The sequence below is a fragment of the Schistocerca nitens genome, chromosome 4 (genome assembly GCF_023898315.1).
Source record: "Schistocerca nitens isolate TAMUIC-IGC-003100 chromosome 4, iqSchNite1.1, whole genome shotgun sequence".
Lineage (NCBI taxonomy): Eukaryota > Metazoa > Arthropoda > Insecta > Orthoptera > Acrididae > Schistocerca > Schistocerca nitens.
This window is the reverse complement of record NC_064617.1, coordinates 355891917-355906695: the sequence shown is the minus strand read 5'-3', so window position 1 is coordinate 355906695 and position 14779 is coordinate 355891917. Positions and strand designations below refer to the sequence as shown.

At 37.4% G+C, this 14779-nt stretch overlaps 2 protein-coding genes across 3 annotated transcripts in view; one reads left to right on the top strand and one right to left on the bottom strand.

Annotated features, from left to right (window-relative positions):
• The window catches only part of LOC126252716 (N-alpha-acetyltransferase 60), a 112511-nt gene extending 105757 nt beyond the window's left edge, over positions 1 to 6754 (bottom strand). The window contains exons 1-2 of one of the 2 annotated variants that reach the window (XM_049953618.1): positions 6218 to 6754; positions 6035 to 6143 (exon numbers count right to left, since the gene is read on the bottom strand). In XM_049953618.1, coding sequence (XP_049809575.1) covers positions 6035 to 6109 — 75 coding nt within the window. In that variant the 5' untranslated portion in view covers positions 6110 to 6143; positions 6218 to 6754. The remainder of the gene's footprint in view (positions 1 to 6034; positions 6144 to 6217) is intronic. The other variant, XM_049953617.1, reaches the window with a different exon arrangement.
• A 30-nt stretch (positions 6755 to 6784) lies between these two features.
• LOC126252717 (probable prefoldin subunit 4) lies at positions 6785 to 14184 on the top strand. The gene is made up of 4 exons (XM_049953619.1): positions 6785 to 6941; positions 7074 to 7178; positions 13685 to 13801; positions 13883 to 14184. Exons 1-4 carry the CDS (start codon positions 6909 to 6911, stop codon positions 14033 to 14035), a joined length of 408 nt encoding a protein of 135 aa, XP_049809576.1. The 5' UTR covers positions 6785 to 6908; the 3' UTR covers positions 14036 to 14184.
• Positions 14185 to 14779: the final 595 nt, after the last annotated feature.

The following is a 14779-nucleotide window of genomic DNA, read 5'->3' as shown; positions in this document are numbered from 1 at the left end:
TAACAAAGTATCTCTATAATAGTCCTAAGCTCCTCCATTCTCCATGTCTTCGTTAATAATAGTTCCAAAAACAATATTGTTACATCTGTTTCTATACTTATGGCACAAGAGCTTATGTGAATTAAATTTGCACAATACCATTAGAAGAGATCAAATTGATTATTCAAATAGATACGAGAAATGTTGAAAAGACCTAAGTATTACATTTAAAAAATGAAGCATATTTCAGAAAAGGGTAAAGAAGGTGATTTCATGCAGAATGAGCCCACACAATGACACTGAGCCAATACAACAACATATACAAATTCCTTCGCAGAATGAAAATAATCAAATACTAATGAAGCATCTTGTTGTTGTTGTTGTGTTCTTCAGCCCAGAGACTAGTTTGATGCAACTCTCCATGCTACTGTATCCTGTGCAAGCTTCTTCATCTCGAAGTAACTACTGTGACCTACATCCTTCTGAATCTGCTTAGTGTATTCATCTCTTGGTCTCCCTCTACGATTTTTACCATCCACGCTGCCCTCCAGTTCCAAATTGGTGATCCTCGATGCCTCAGAACATGTCCTACCAACCGATCCCTTCTTCTAGTCAAGTTGTGCCACAAACTCCTCTTCTCCCCAATTCTATTCAATACCTCCTCATTAGTTATGTGATCTACCCATCTAATCTTCAGCATTCTTCTGTAGCACCACATTTCAAAAGCTTCTATTCTCTTCTTGTCCAAACTATTTATCGTCCATGTTTCACTTCCATACGTGGCTACACTCCATGCAAATACTTTCAGAAACGACTTCCTGACACTTAAATCTATACTCGATGTTAACAAATTTCTCTTCTTCAGAAATGCTTTCCTTCCCATTGCCAGTCTACATTTGATATCCTCTCTACTTCAACCATCATCAGTTATTTTGCTCCCCAAATAGCAAAACCCATGTACTACTTTAAGTGTCTCATTTCCTAAACTAATTCCCTCAACATCACCTGATTTAATACGACTACATTCCATTATTCTCGTTTTGCTTTTGTTGATGTTCATCTTATATCCTCCTTTCAAGACACTGTCCATCCCGTTCAACTGCTCTTCCAGGTCCAGTGCTGTCTCTGACAGAATTACAATATCACTGGTGAACCTCAAAGTTTTTATTTCTCCTCCATGGATTTTAATTCCTACTCTGAACTTTTCTTTTGTTTCCTTTACTGCTTGCTCAGTATACAGATTCAATAGCATCGGAGATGGGCTACAACCCTGTCTCACTCCCTTTAAAACTACTGCTTCCCTTTCATGCCCCTCGACTCTTATAACTGCCATCTGGTTTCTGTACAAATTTGTAAATAGCCTTTCGCTCCCTGTATTTTACACCTGCCACCTCAGAATTTGAGAGAGAGTATTCCAGTCAACATTGTCAAAAGCTTTCTCTAAGTCTACAAATGCTAGAAACATAGGTTTGCCTTTGCTTAATCTTACTTCTAAGATAAGTCGTAGTGTCAGTATTTCCTCACGTGTTCCAACATTTAAACGGAATCCAAACTGATCTTCCACAAGGTCGGGGTCTACCAGTTTTTCCATTTGTCTGTAAAGAATTTGCATTAGCATTTTTCAGCATCTTATAATAAGGCAGCTCCAAAACTGCACTTAATATTAACACTGTACTTCGGCTAAAATGAAATGACTGTATTGCACTGGCCCTATGTGGGGAAGTCTGGCCGCTGAGCTGCAAGTCTTTTCAGTTGACGCCACATTGGGTGACTTGTGTGTCGATGATGATGAGGACAACAAAACACACACCAAGTCCCTGAGTGGAGAAAATCTCCGACCTGGCTGGGAACTGAATCTGGGCCTGTTGTCAGAAGCACAGACCGCTCCACTACAGGGTGGACTGCGCTCAAGGTAAAAGTGCGCTTGCGGTGTCCGCGGTTTTTCTGTTGCATGCTACAGATAGTAACTATGAGTGTGATGAATGATGGGAAGTGAATATGACAAATCATAATCAGACAAGATGGCAAAACAAATCAGAAAATAGTGTTTCACAAATGTCATCATGATGTCAAGTGTATGACATTATGTGAATGCAAAATGGAATGTATTGTGTGAAATGGTGTCATATATAACAGATTATTTCATAAATTTAAACTGTACTGTTAGGACACTGCCTAACCACAACCTCAGAGATCAGGACATTGTGAAGATAGGACTAACTGAATGTATACAGAGGAAGGCAGCATGAATGGTCACAGGTTTGTTTAACCTATGGGAGAGTGTTACAGAGATACTGAAGGAACTGAAATGGCAGATTCCTGAAGACAGATGTAAACTATCCCGAGAAAGTCTATTAACGAAGTATCAAGAACAGGTTTTAAATGATTACTCAATGGATATACTACAACCCCCTATGTGTCACTCACAGAAGAATCATGAGGATAAGATAAGGATAATTACTTAATGACTCAGAGGCATTCAAACAATCATTCATCCATGCTCCATATGTGAATGGAACAGGATGAAACCCTAATACATGATACAATGGGATATACTCTCTGCCATGCACCTCACAGTGGTTTGCAGAGTACAGATGTAGAGGTAGATAATCCATAATAGCCAGATCAACAATCATTAATCTCGTAGTATCCATGTCAAAAACAAATACAGTCAATTCATATCTTCTGCTAAACCAAGTCATTAGATTCAGCAATTCTCATTGGCTACTGTATGCTATCACCCCATTAGCTGTCGCCAACACAAACAAGCTGCCAACAGCAACATGCAGTGGCAGAACGGCTGACACCATATGTGCACTTTAGCCTGTGCTTGGTGTTAATATCTCATCTCATGTATAGCCTACAAATAAACAACACCAACTGCTCTTTGACAGCTACCATTCTTCCAAGAAATGCTACCTTCCCCACAGTCCAGAAGTCCATGACAAACACATCTGCTTCACCAACGAGTTCCTCCTCATCACCTACACTAAATAATTTATACCGATTTTCATCTCCCAAAATGCCCTCACAGATCTTATCCACATACAAATCTCCTGGCAGTATCTTTCTCTAAAATTCTCTGATTAATAAAGTCTCAGTTCCAAATAACTTTTAAGTGTATCCAGAACTATCCACGACTCAAATTCTTCGACATATTACTCAACCAAGGCTATGATTTTCTCTAATCAGGCTTCAAAATGAGATCCTCTCAATGAAATATCCTCTCCAAGCCACCCACTATAGCCTTCAGCCACACTCCTAACCTCTGTAACATACGTTTTCAACCATATGACATTCCAGACCACTACCCAACCCGAAGGGTTCTATCCTACAGTCTCTCACATTGTAAAACCTGTCCCATGCACCCACTATCCATTACCAATTTCTCCAGCATTACCACTGGTAAATTGTGCTATACGAAAGGCAGAACATGTGAACCTATGCATGTTGTTTACTAATTTACATGTGTTCACTGCACAGTATTTTAAATAGGAAAGATCACTACTAAACTGATTGAGTGCAGAATGAACAAAGAACTGTCCATTTTAGGGACATTCAGTATGCCGTCACTGGGCATGCTCTGCAACACAACTACAGGGACTTGAGTGCTTACAACGTTACATGGGCTATTTGGTTCCTGCAGCCAATACTAGGCTGACTGAACCTCAAGAGATAATAGCTTGGTCTCTAACATATCCTTGATACTTGCCACCCTCCTTGACATAACCTCTGTTAACATACAATCTCCTAACTCCTCCTATTATTATTACATATTTTATTTATTTATTCAGTTACTTGCTTTACTTCTTTTATATCTTCATTTCCCTCTCCCATTGCTTCCCAAATCATCTTTTCAGTTTTTAAATGCACTACTCATTTCACTTCTCAGTTCTGTTCCTTTATCCACCTTTATTCCTTGCTCTGTTGTTATACCATCGGTGAACTGAAACTTTGTTTTTGCTGACTTGGCAGGTGATGTTTGAAATGATCACTGCCTCAAGTAGAAACTATGGATAACAGTCATTTAATGCTGGCCCCTATTTTGACTGGAACAGAGGTGGGAATCTTCCTACACGTCAGTCTGGGGGCCTGAATATGATGTAATATATCGCTGAAACTGGTAGTCCAATAAAATGACAATCTGGAAATTGAGATGGCTGAAACCTGTTTGACTTGACATTCTGTACTGACAGCCGAGGTCTTAAAACCATCTGTGAAGCAATGGACATATAGAGACTTTGTTTTCGCTTGTCTGCTTGTTCTCACAACAGAGTCCCTCTCATTCTGGTATCTGAGTTAGCTGCCCTTTTATGTTCCCAGCCTATTCCTCTTTGCTGCCTAAGGAAGGAACCAATAGTTCTGATACATAAGAATAGTTTTTCCACTTTGATGTGTGTCTACTGGCAGTACTGGACTTTGGTATACTGAAGGAAAGTACTAGCCAGCTACTACGTCTCTTTGTAATTTTATAATTTCTCAAGTGAATTTTCCTTATACACTTAATAAACATATTAATTTTCTTGATACAATATTAGTGCAAACTGGTATGTAGAAGTTTTGGTGCAATACAGGAAAAAATATGTTTAAAAATATGGTTGCTGATGGCAGAATATCTGCTAAAGGAATGCGGTGACAGATACCAATAAAAGTGACACTATCATTCTGGTGAGCCTTTGCTTTAGGCCTATAAATATACACAAAAATAAATACAAATTTAGAAAACTGTAATATACTATGAATGACATGAGGAGCCTTTTGCGTCAGTTAGTGCAAAGTAATATTCAGAAACTACTCTACTGGATTAAACATATAAAATACACAAAAAGCAGATAGTTTGTCTGGAACCCAAACATTACTCTGCTCAATAAAAAAAGGACAAAAGCATACAAATATAAATTGAGCTGCAGGAAAAAAAATCTGGATTTATCATCACATTTATAGTTTACGCAGAGCATTCTTAAAAAATAAATAAATAAATAAATAAATAAAAAATTTAAAAAAATGGAGACTGAATCTTTGAGTTTAAATTTGCTTGTCCAACAGAACGGTTTCCATTTCATTCGGAAAGGGGGTGTTTTCCTTCCGTCACAAATATTATTAGTTCTTATTTCTGACTTTTAACTGGAACAAACAAGATTGTGTAAATAATCTTATATGTGAAACTTTCATATAATGACTTCCAAATATTTTACCTTAGAGAGAGACCTAATACAGTCACCGCTCACAGAAAAATATTAGAGTATTTTATGAATGGTTGGCAATATGCTGTTCGTCTCACTTGCAAAAAAAACTGTTTACTATGAATTAACCTAAAACATAAAATATAAATAATGTGTACTACACATGCAAACAAAGTCGACACTCAGCACTGTGGCTGATGGGAGCGACTGTAAAGGCATTTCGCGTTTACAGCCGCTCCCATCAGTCACTGAGCTGTGTCAACTTTGTTTGTGTGAGTATTATTACTAAGCATCATCAGCAAATTATAGGAACATGAAACATATGTTTCATACTGCCACTGATGGAAACTTTTTAGTAAAACATGTTGTGTCTCTCTCAGGACATTCTTTTTTCAGAATAATGCATATGAAACAAGAGAAACCTCAAATGGAGTGGCATTGTTAACAACAATATGCACTGTTATAGAGGCTGAAACTACACAACAATCATCCCTTAATACACTATTACCTTTCTATGTGGTTATATTATCGGAACATAGATCATAATTATTTTATTATTAGTTATTAACTGTGTCAAATTGTTTTCTTAGTTCTAGACTTCAACAAAAGCTGCAAGAAATACGATTTGATGTTTATCCATGTGGTATTATTCAAAGCAATACAAAAAAAAGCAAAATTACAGAATAACTTTTTCAGTGTTAGTTTTTTGGTTTATATTCATCACCAGGTAACAAAAATATGATATTTCATCCAGGATTTTCCATTGTGTGACATTAAAAATAAGTCATTCGACGTGCAACACTTGTGCCTGGGTACACACTCAACACCAGACTGTCACTAAACAAATGTATGTACATATGCTTAATACAAACCTCATCAAGATCTGTGGGACACAGAAACCGTAGTTGAAGATTTGTTAAACTGCAAAGGGGTACCGGTTTAGTCATGCAGGATTTTTGATTTAACGGATATCCAGCATACCTTGAACAAATTTTAATTACATCAGAAAATATTTTCTCGATACAAAATGAAGATTTTTTGAGATATCTGCGTACCTTAAACTGTCTTACCACTTAATTCCGGCCATGAACGGCCCATTTATCAGCTATGCATATTTTATTTTGCACATAGTTTTCTTTTTAAACTGCTCTGCGACTGCCGATTCCAATTTTATCACATTTAGAACGCACTAAGTATCGCAGCAACATATATTAACCTTAAATGTCATCATCTTCGACTTCCGAGAAACATTTCTATCACTTCCTAAATGTCTAAAATGATTATCAACGTTTTCACAAACTGTCAAGGCCAACTCCAAACCAATGGTACAATTTTTATCAACAGTTTAATACCGATGATGTGACATAAATACAAACTGTATACAAACATTCAAGACACTATTCCACGGTATCAAAGATAAGATAAACATCGAAAACCTGCAAGTGCGACAGAAGTAAATGATTACGAGATACCATTAATAAATTGATTCGAATTTAAAGAAGTTTGTCTTTAACTAAAGAAGTCTGTCATAAACTAATAAATATCGCCCATCTCAGTATCGCCCATTGAAGAACCTAGGTAAAACGATATTTCCGTTGCCTAATAAGGCTTTGGTTCTTTCTGGTACGAAGGGGAAATATGACATCTTCTCTTTATGAACATCTTTGTTCTGTGGCACATAATCCGTGGTTGAGGCGGTAGTGTTGGTGTTTACGATTTAATTGGAGTCCGTATTAATCGTGGGAAATGGCAAGCTCGAATTCGGCTACTTTTCAGCCGGTACTTGCGTTTGAATGATGACAAAATACTTCTTTCTTTTTACTGTTTGCCCTTTCTTAAGTAAGTTCAATGTATGTAGTAGTGTGACATGAAACAGTTTAATAACAGTTCCATATATTACCTTCGTTCTAGGATTCAGACGTTCACATCTCGTATGACGACCAGCAAAAGATAAATGAATTTGCAAGACATAATGCAAGGCTCGAAGATTATAAGGATGAACTAAAATCAAAGCAGGTGGGTCATATAGCATTAATACAGTATTATGCTAAAAATAATTTAGATAATTTTCCCTCAAGCTCCTTGTAAATGGCACATTCTTTTCTGTACCAATCTTTGGGTTTTAGAAAATGTATACTTAATGTTACAGTCACCCAAGAACCGATCCTACACAGTTTCTATGGTTGATTATATTACACTGAGACAGTTACAAATTTTTACGCTTTTCATCAAAAATTGATATTAGAAGTTATGTGGATGCAGTTCTCTCCAACTTAACAAGTTTATCATTTCACTTATCACCCACTGCCGAATCCAGACAAAACAATATCTGCTTTTGTTTATGCGGTATGTAGTAGTTTGACCCATTCATGAAACTTTGTTTCTAGTAGTTATAGAGGAGCAATGATTTGCGTGCTCTCGCTTCCAAAATTGGAGCTGTTCGCGCCGCGGTTTTTTACACCCAGATGGGCTATACTGTTCTTAGATATTCAACAGTTTCAGTAATTTCAATAATATATTGGGAACCTAAAATTTAAGTTACAAGGATAGTAGGCCTATTTTCAGAATACAGAAGTGTGTTATAAGAATTGTAACTGGTGTTAATTCAAGAACATCCTGCAAATACCTTTTCAAAACATGCACATTTTGACTACTACTCCACAATACAAATATCCAGTAATGTCGTTAGTCATTGCCAATACTTCTCTATTCATTAAAAATAGTTAAAAGCAACACTAGGATCAAAAATGATGTCTACAAAGACCTCAGTTTGTTAACATTAGCATAGAAAGGAGTTATACATATTGTGCTTGTCGTCATCTTCAGTATGAAGATTGGTTTGATGCAGCTCTGCATGCTATCAAGATTTTTATTGTCCATTGATTATATGAGATGAAATAACCTTCGTTTAAGATGCATATAATAAAAAATTTATGGCACTGTATACAATTGACATACAAGCAATTTGTAAATACCATAAATATTGAGGCAGTGAATGTAGTGTTCAGTACACATATAAGCCACTAATTCGGTGCACACAGTTAACACACAAAGCTCCTAAATAAGAAATATATTGAATCAGTTGATTCCACCTAGCTGCCCAGCCCTCTCTCCACGTTATCCCTGTATGTCCGCACAAGCAGCACTTTACCATCCTGCTATCCCTCCTCCTTACCCCCACCACCCAGATTGCGGGTCGACAGAAGCGTCCGATCCCACGCATCGGCTTTGACCCGTGACGTAAGGGTGTTGTAGTGTGTGACGTCATGACGGCGCGGAGTTTGGTTTGAGTGTGGCTGTCTCCAGTTCTGTTTTACCTTATTTTATTTACTTTTCTGATCTGTTCGTTCTATCCCGTGAGATTTTTTTTTTTTTTAAGACAAAAAGCACTAATCAGCTACTGAAGCATCTTTATCTTCTATGGGTTGCAGGGGTTATGACCCCTGGGGAGGTGGGTGGGTATTCATGCATGGCTGTCTTCACTTACACGTTGTAGCTACGCAAGGCGTCTAAATTTGTTTATATTTAGTTTGCCCCCCACCCAAAACACCCCATTTCCCGCGCTTGTCCCGTTAGTGTCATTAGGCTTCTTGTGGAGAGTGTGTGTGTTTGTTTTTGTTTCCGCCATATTTGTGACGTCATGCGTCAAAGCAGACGGGCGGGATCGGACGCTTCCGTATTTCCCAGATTGCTTCTCCCATCATATGCAGTTGCTTTCAGTCTGGTCTCAGCAGCCAGAGACAGTGATTATGTGTGTGTGTGTGTGTGTGTGTGTGTGTGTGTGTGTGTGTGTGTGTGTCTCATTCAGAAGGCCTTCTGGCTGAAAGCTACTTGTTTAGTAGTCTCTTGTTGTGCTTGTCTGTGACTTATTATTTCCATTCTGTGTCCTGTCTGTGAAGGCCTTTGTGAGACTTTCAGCATACTGGGCAAGGGAGCTCTCTCTGCAGATATGCCATCTGTGGGTGACCAGCTGTATGGGAGGGATTTTTTGATGCAGAAGGGATGCCAGCTGTTGGAATGCAGGTATTGTGTGTGATTGGTGGGTTTAATGTGGACAGTTATGTAGATGGAGCAGAGAGGTGGTGGTAAACATCCAGGAAGGTAGCACACTGAGTTGAGGAGGACCAGGTGGTGAATTGGATGGAAGAGAAGATAAGGTTGTGAAGGAATGAGGATATGGTGCAGAAAGATAGGGCAGGGGTCTATTGTGGCAGGGATGATGTTGGGACAAATATAGGAAATGACATAGGAAATGAGCAAATGAAGGTGTTAGGTAATTGTGAGCTGGTTAACAGAAAAAGATGCACAAATGTGTGCAAATATGCAAAATACAAACAAATACGCACAACTGTGCTACAGTTTTGACTTCATACACTTCAATGCTGTTGTCCTTATCACATGACAAGGTGGCCTGTGACCTTAAGTAAATATGTGAATCAGTCCTGTGGATCATCAAAGGTTTTCCAACCTGGTTTAAACTAACAAGAAAGACGTGCAAATGTTTGAATACTGCAAGGGAATTACACCTGCTGCTTGCCCCAAAGGAGTATATAAAACCCATTAGACATGCTGTCTATAGGGAGTACAAAAAGAAGCATTAACACCTGACTGAAGAAACACAAAAGCAGTTTTATCTGGGAAGCAGGGATAAATTGGCATTTAGGGATTTTCCTCAGACCAGAAAACCACATTCCACCTGTGTGTGCTGCGATATATTGCACATTGATTAGACACATTGATTAGAAAAAACCCTCGTGAACAAGACAGGGCATTTGGAAATTGTGCAACAAAGCACAACAGGCTGGAACTTGCTAGTCCATGCCGCATTCAGATGATTCATTCACAAACATCAATGTAATTCCTTTCTTTTTCAAATCTGTTTGTGTGGTCTTGCATTGACAAACACAATAGTTGAAGTTCAGCTACTCTTTTACAAATGAATTGCAACTGTACAAAGTCAGGAGGGGTACCTGGACACCATATAGAATTTGCTTATCAACACAAGTGTCGTTGTTGTTGGAGCCATCAGTATGGATTTGGATTGCTTCGGGATGCTCTCTTAAAGATCTGTGTGAAAATTTTATCATTTATTTGTGTGTTGTACCTAAAAGGGGGATGCCATTGTGTGGAATAGTTTTTATAGGTGTTACATCAAAACATTTGAGGCAGGGTTGCCTTTCAGTTTCCATGGAATACCAGTTATTATCCAATTACATTGTTACTAATGGAGATGCATCCATTTAAGTATTTTATTGTTAAATTTGAAGCAACTGGTTTGATGTTGGTTCCACTTGAAATCTTTAAAAAGACGTTAGCACAGAGGTTGTTCCATTTGAAGTTAATTGGAGGATATTTCAACCAACATTGTGTTTGTTGTAGAGGAGTGTATGGTTTCATCATTCTCTCCTTTGAAAGTCATTAAAGCTTGTACATTTGTGAAGTACAGCAGTTCCAATTCTGATGTATTTTCTTCTTTACATTTTACACATCTCCACTCAACAAAGTCCGAACTTCAGTATCAGATTCGGTGGTTCACAATGGATTTGTGGGACTGATAGCTTCTTGTTATTCAATTGAGTTTCCCCTACACCGTTTTCTGCATCATAGTGGATGGGGGAACAGTGACCAATATCTGGAACTGGTGTAGAGAGCTTTGGAACACTTACATATGATTTTTCTGGTAATTGCAGAACACACTTATATGTAAAGGTGTCTCTTTATGCAGGATGCCTTCCTGAGAATTAAACTCGCATTCCTGTCTGTGAATATGGTGCATTGTTTCCCTGAGCTGGACATATACATTTGCCACATGTTGATTAGCCTTTACATGTCAAGGTGGTATGCTTGTGTACTATACTCTCAGTTGGTTATGTAAAGCTGGATCTCATGTCACAAATTGTTCATTTCCATGACTGATTTCACAACTATTTTTGCACCTCTTTACAGTCAATATACATTCTGTTTTTACAAGTCATTCTGTATTATTGGAAAGGACATTTTGTAGCTCGGCTTTGCTGGATTAGTTCCACTTTTGACTGGACTCAATGAGAGGTACTGGTATTTACTAGCAGAGTATTACTACACAATCTTTTCATCCATGTCTGATGTAATTCTTGAAGGTCTTTTTCTATGAACATGAAGGCATCCTGTTTGAAACTAGACAGATGCTATGGTTTATCATAAGTGCTGTGTCTGATTGGGTGTTGGTACCTGCTACTGATTCACCCATCCCGTTGAGAATGTTAGAATTCCTATGAAATTTTGCTTCAACATGGTTTTGAAACTGAATAGATTTTGTGGTTTACCAGAAGTGCTGTTGTTTCATTAGGTGTTGGTAGCTGCCAGTGATACATCAATTCCATTGAGAATGTTTAATTCCTGTGGAATGTATCTGCCATAAAACCATGTTTCCTCCAAAAGGAAGTTCTTCATGTCACAGTAAGCTAATGCAAGTGGTTTGCCAAGCCTCTATCCAATCATTGTTGACCAAGACTCCTGGCAGGAGAATGCTTTATCATCCAGAGATCCTTGTCAGAAAATTTCATAGATTTACCAGAATTGTGATCATTTTAAGTACTTTCATTGCATTTCCACAAAATATTAACATTTCTGTAAATTGACCTGGTCATATGTAATTGTTGTAAAATCTATCTGGGTTGTGGGCCACTGCAATCTTGCACCCCCCCCCCCCCCCCCACACACACACATTTGAACTTCTGTATCTCTCTTTGGTCTTGTGATACAAAACTCATATACAATGAACTCGTATGATGGTGGGTGAAGCATGCCATTACATAAGTAACCTGATGTTCCACATAGTTCAGTCATTATAGGCCTAGAGGTTTTTGGCCACCTGATGTTGCACCAGGTCACAGCATACATACTTTGTTGTGAAAATGCTAGTTAAAAGAGATTCCAGTGCATGCAAATCTCTTGAAGCCAACCAGATTATGGTGCAAATCTTTTTATATTGCATAGTGTCTGTAAAGAAGTTAAAAAAGCAACATTTTGAATTTTAATGGTAAAATTTAGCTTAGGCCTAGTTAAAACAATCCATTGTTGAAGTTATTCATGAATCAAGTGCATATGCAGTATTATTTGTACTTGTTGTATAATTTTATGAATTTTTTTAACAGTTTACATGTTAAGAGTAGACAATTACAATGCCAGCCAAAGATTCTTTCTTTCTTTCTTTCTTTTTTTTTTCTTTCTTTTTTTTTCTTTCTTTTTTTTCTTTTTTTTAAATGTTATGTTACTAGAATGCAAAATAAAATAGTTTTTGATTCTGCACCATATGGCTCTATTACATTGGATGCTGAAGGTTCCTGGAGAACAAAAAAAAAAAAAAAAAAACCAACCTTCTCAAAACTAGTGTAGGAAAAAAAACACCAGCAGAAAATTTCTGCTGTATCATTTCTGAACTCTAATGTGATATGGATGTTGGGAGGGGGGGCTCATTAAATATATTTTGCTTTTTCACACACTGTACTCATTTAATCCATTGTCATGTAAACCAGTGTTGAGAGACGTAGTAAAAAATTGATAAATTAAATGTTTTATCAGTCAAAATCTTTAAGTATTTGCAGTTTCCAAATGGAAGTGCCTCATCCAGTGCAGACTCATTTGAACGAAGTTGGCATATTTTGCTTAGATCTGCCACTGCTGATGATAAAAATAGTGAATGTACAAGTTGCTGATGGTAACACATGAAAGGGCATCTGCTTCTCACTTAAAGCAAAATACGTTTTTAGATATTTTGTGTTTGAAGTGATACGTTGTGTACCAGTTCCGGCATGTTATCACTCATTGTACCACACACACATATTACAAATGTGACAATGTATAACTAGCAACAATACAAGAAATATTAAGTTTTCAGGAGGTAGGGTGGACTTTTCGGCACTAAATTTATGTGTTTTAACAACAGAGATGCTTTCAGTGTAACAGCTGATGGGTGTTAGGTATTGTGTTGCGACTGATTCAGTTTCCTGCAGGATATACATAGTAAAAATACTTCAACAATGTAATATTAATAAGTTAATCACTATTTTCGGTTACCATTTGCTGGAATGAAACCACAAGGATATTGTAAAATTTGTAGAGTGTGTGTGTGTGTGTGTGTGTGTGTGTGTGTGTGTGTGTGTGTGTGTGTGTGTGTGTGTGTGTGTAGAAATGGACATTTGGAGTCATTCAGCGGAGTTAGTTCTCCATCTAGATGATTTAGAGATTACAGAGTAATGCAAACATAAACAATACTGCTGTAAAATGTTAGAGCATTTGCCTGTGAAAGGCAAAGGTCCCGAGTACAAGTCTCGGTCTGGCACACAGTTTTAATCTGGCAGAAAGTATCATATCAGTGCACACTCCGCTGCAGAATGAAAATCTCATTCTGGAATATTGCTGTAAATTGGAAATTTTTTGGTAAAGATATTTTTCTGTAACATTCTGTGAAGTTTCATTTGTTCATTAAATTTCTGTGTACTGTCAAGTTAATAGGATGCGAATTTACATTTTTCTTACAGAACCAGCTGAAGAATTTGGAGGAGGCGTGTGATGAATTGACGCTAATGGACCCAACCGAATTTGTTCCATATTTTATGGGTGAAGTTTTCATCAATCAAGATATTGAACAAACAGAGGTACTTTGAATAATATAAGCTATATTTTATACTTTTTGAATTATTATTATTTGAATTTATTTATATTACAATGATTTCCAGAAAATGTTGGAGGAAGCCAAAAACAAGATATTATCAGAAACAAAGGATTTGGAGGATAAATGCAGTAATATAAAAAACCAAATGAGTGAACTGAAAACTTACCTTTATGCTAAATTTGGAAATCACATAAACCTTGAAGCAGATGATGACTGAGCCATTCCCTCAGAGATTGTTTGTACTTACATTTTCTTGTTTTACACTGTCATACGTGGTGATATTTGTTTCAAAAGAACACTGTGCTTCATTTTTTGTAGTCCCTGAGTGAACTGCAATGTATGATTAAACAAAAGTATTACCTCTCAGATTATGAACACTGTTTCACTTTATTTTAACATGTGCTATATTTGAATTTATCATCTGAGAGGAGTGATGTCCATGATACATTCCAAATGGGCTTCACACATATACTCTTATTTTCTCCCCCTCAATCCCACCTCTCTCTCCCGCCCCCCCCCCCCTCTCTCTGTCACTCGCCCCCCCCTCTGTACTCGCCCCAATGAAATTAGTCTCTTAACATCAGTTCTCGTAAAATGTCCATTGTCATCACATTATATTTTGACTAGTGTTCATGTAATGCTGCTTTACTTGAGGCACAGAGGGACATAATGCTTGAAAAGGATAAATTTCATCAGACTTTATCGTGTCTGTCATACATGGAAGAATGGATCGCATTTGCATATAGGGGTAGAAATTATTTATTGCTTTCTTCTACAATAAACTCTACAAAGGATGCAATTCACGTAAGTGGTCAAAATTGTAAGATTGAACATCCAGCAACTAGATGCATTCTCCCTCTCTGAGGATGAGCTAGTGTATGGAATGTGTTTATTGGGTAATATGCTTTACGTGGGTGAAAAAAAGCTGATTTGAAAATGATGTGCCTTGTGGTTTCAAGCA

Bases quoted from the DNA above. Each gene is read 5' to 3' on its own strand.
- LOC126252717 (XM_049953619.1), top strand. From the start codon at position 6,909: ATGGCAAGCTCGAATTCGGCTACTTTTCAGCCG. The intron at 6,942-7,073 runs GTACTTGCGTTT...CCTTCGTTCTAG, and splicing joins ATTCGGCTACTTTTCAGCCG to GATTCAGACGTTCACATCTC. The intron at 7,179-13,684 runs GTGGGTCATATA...TTTTTCTTACAG, and splicing joins ATGAACTAAAATCAAAGCAG to AACCAGCTGAAGAATTTGGA.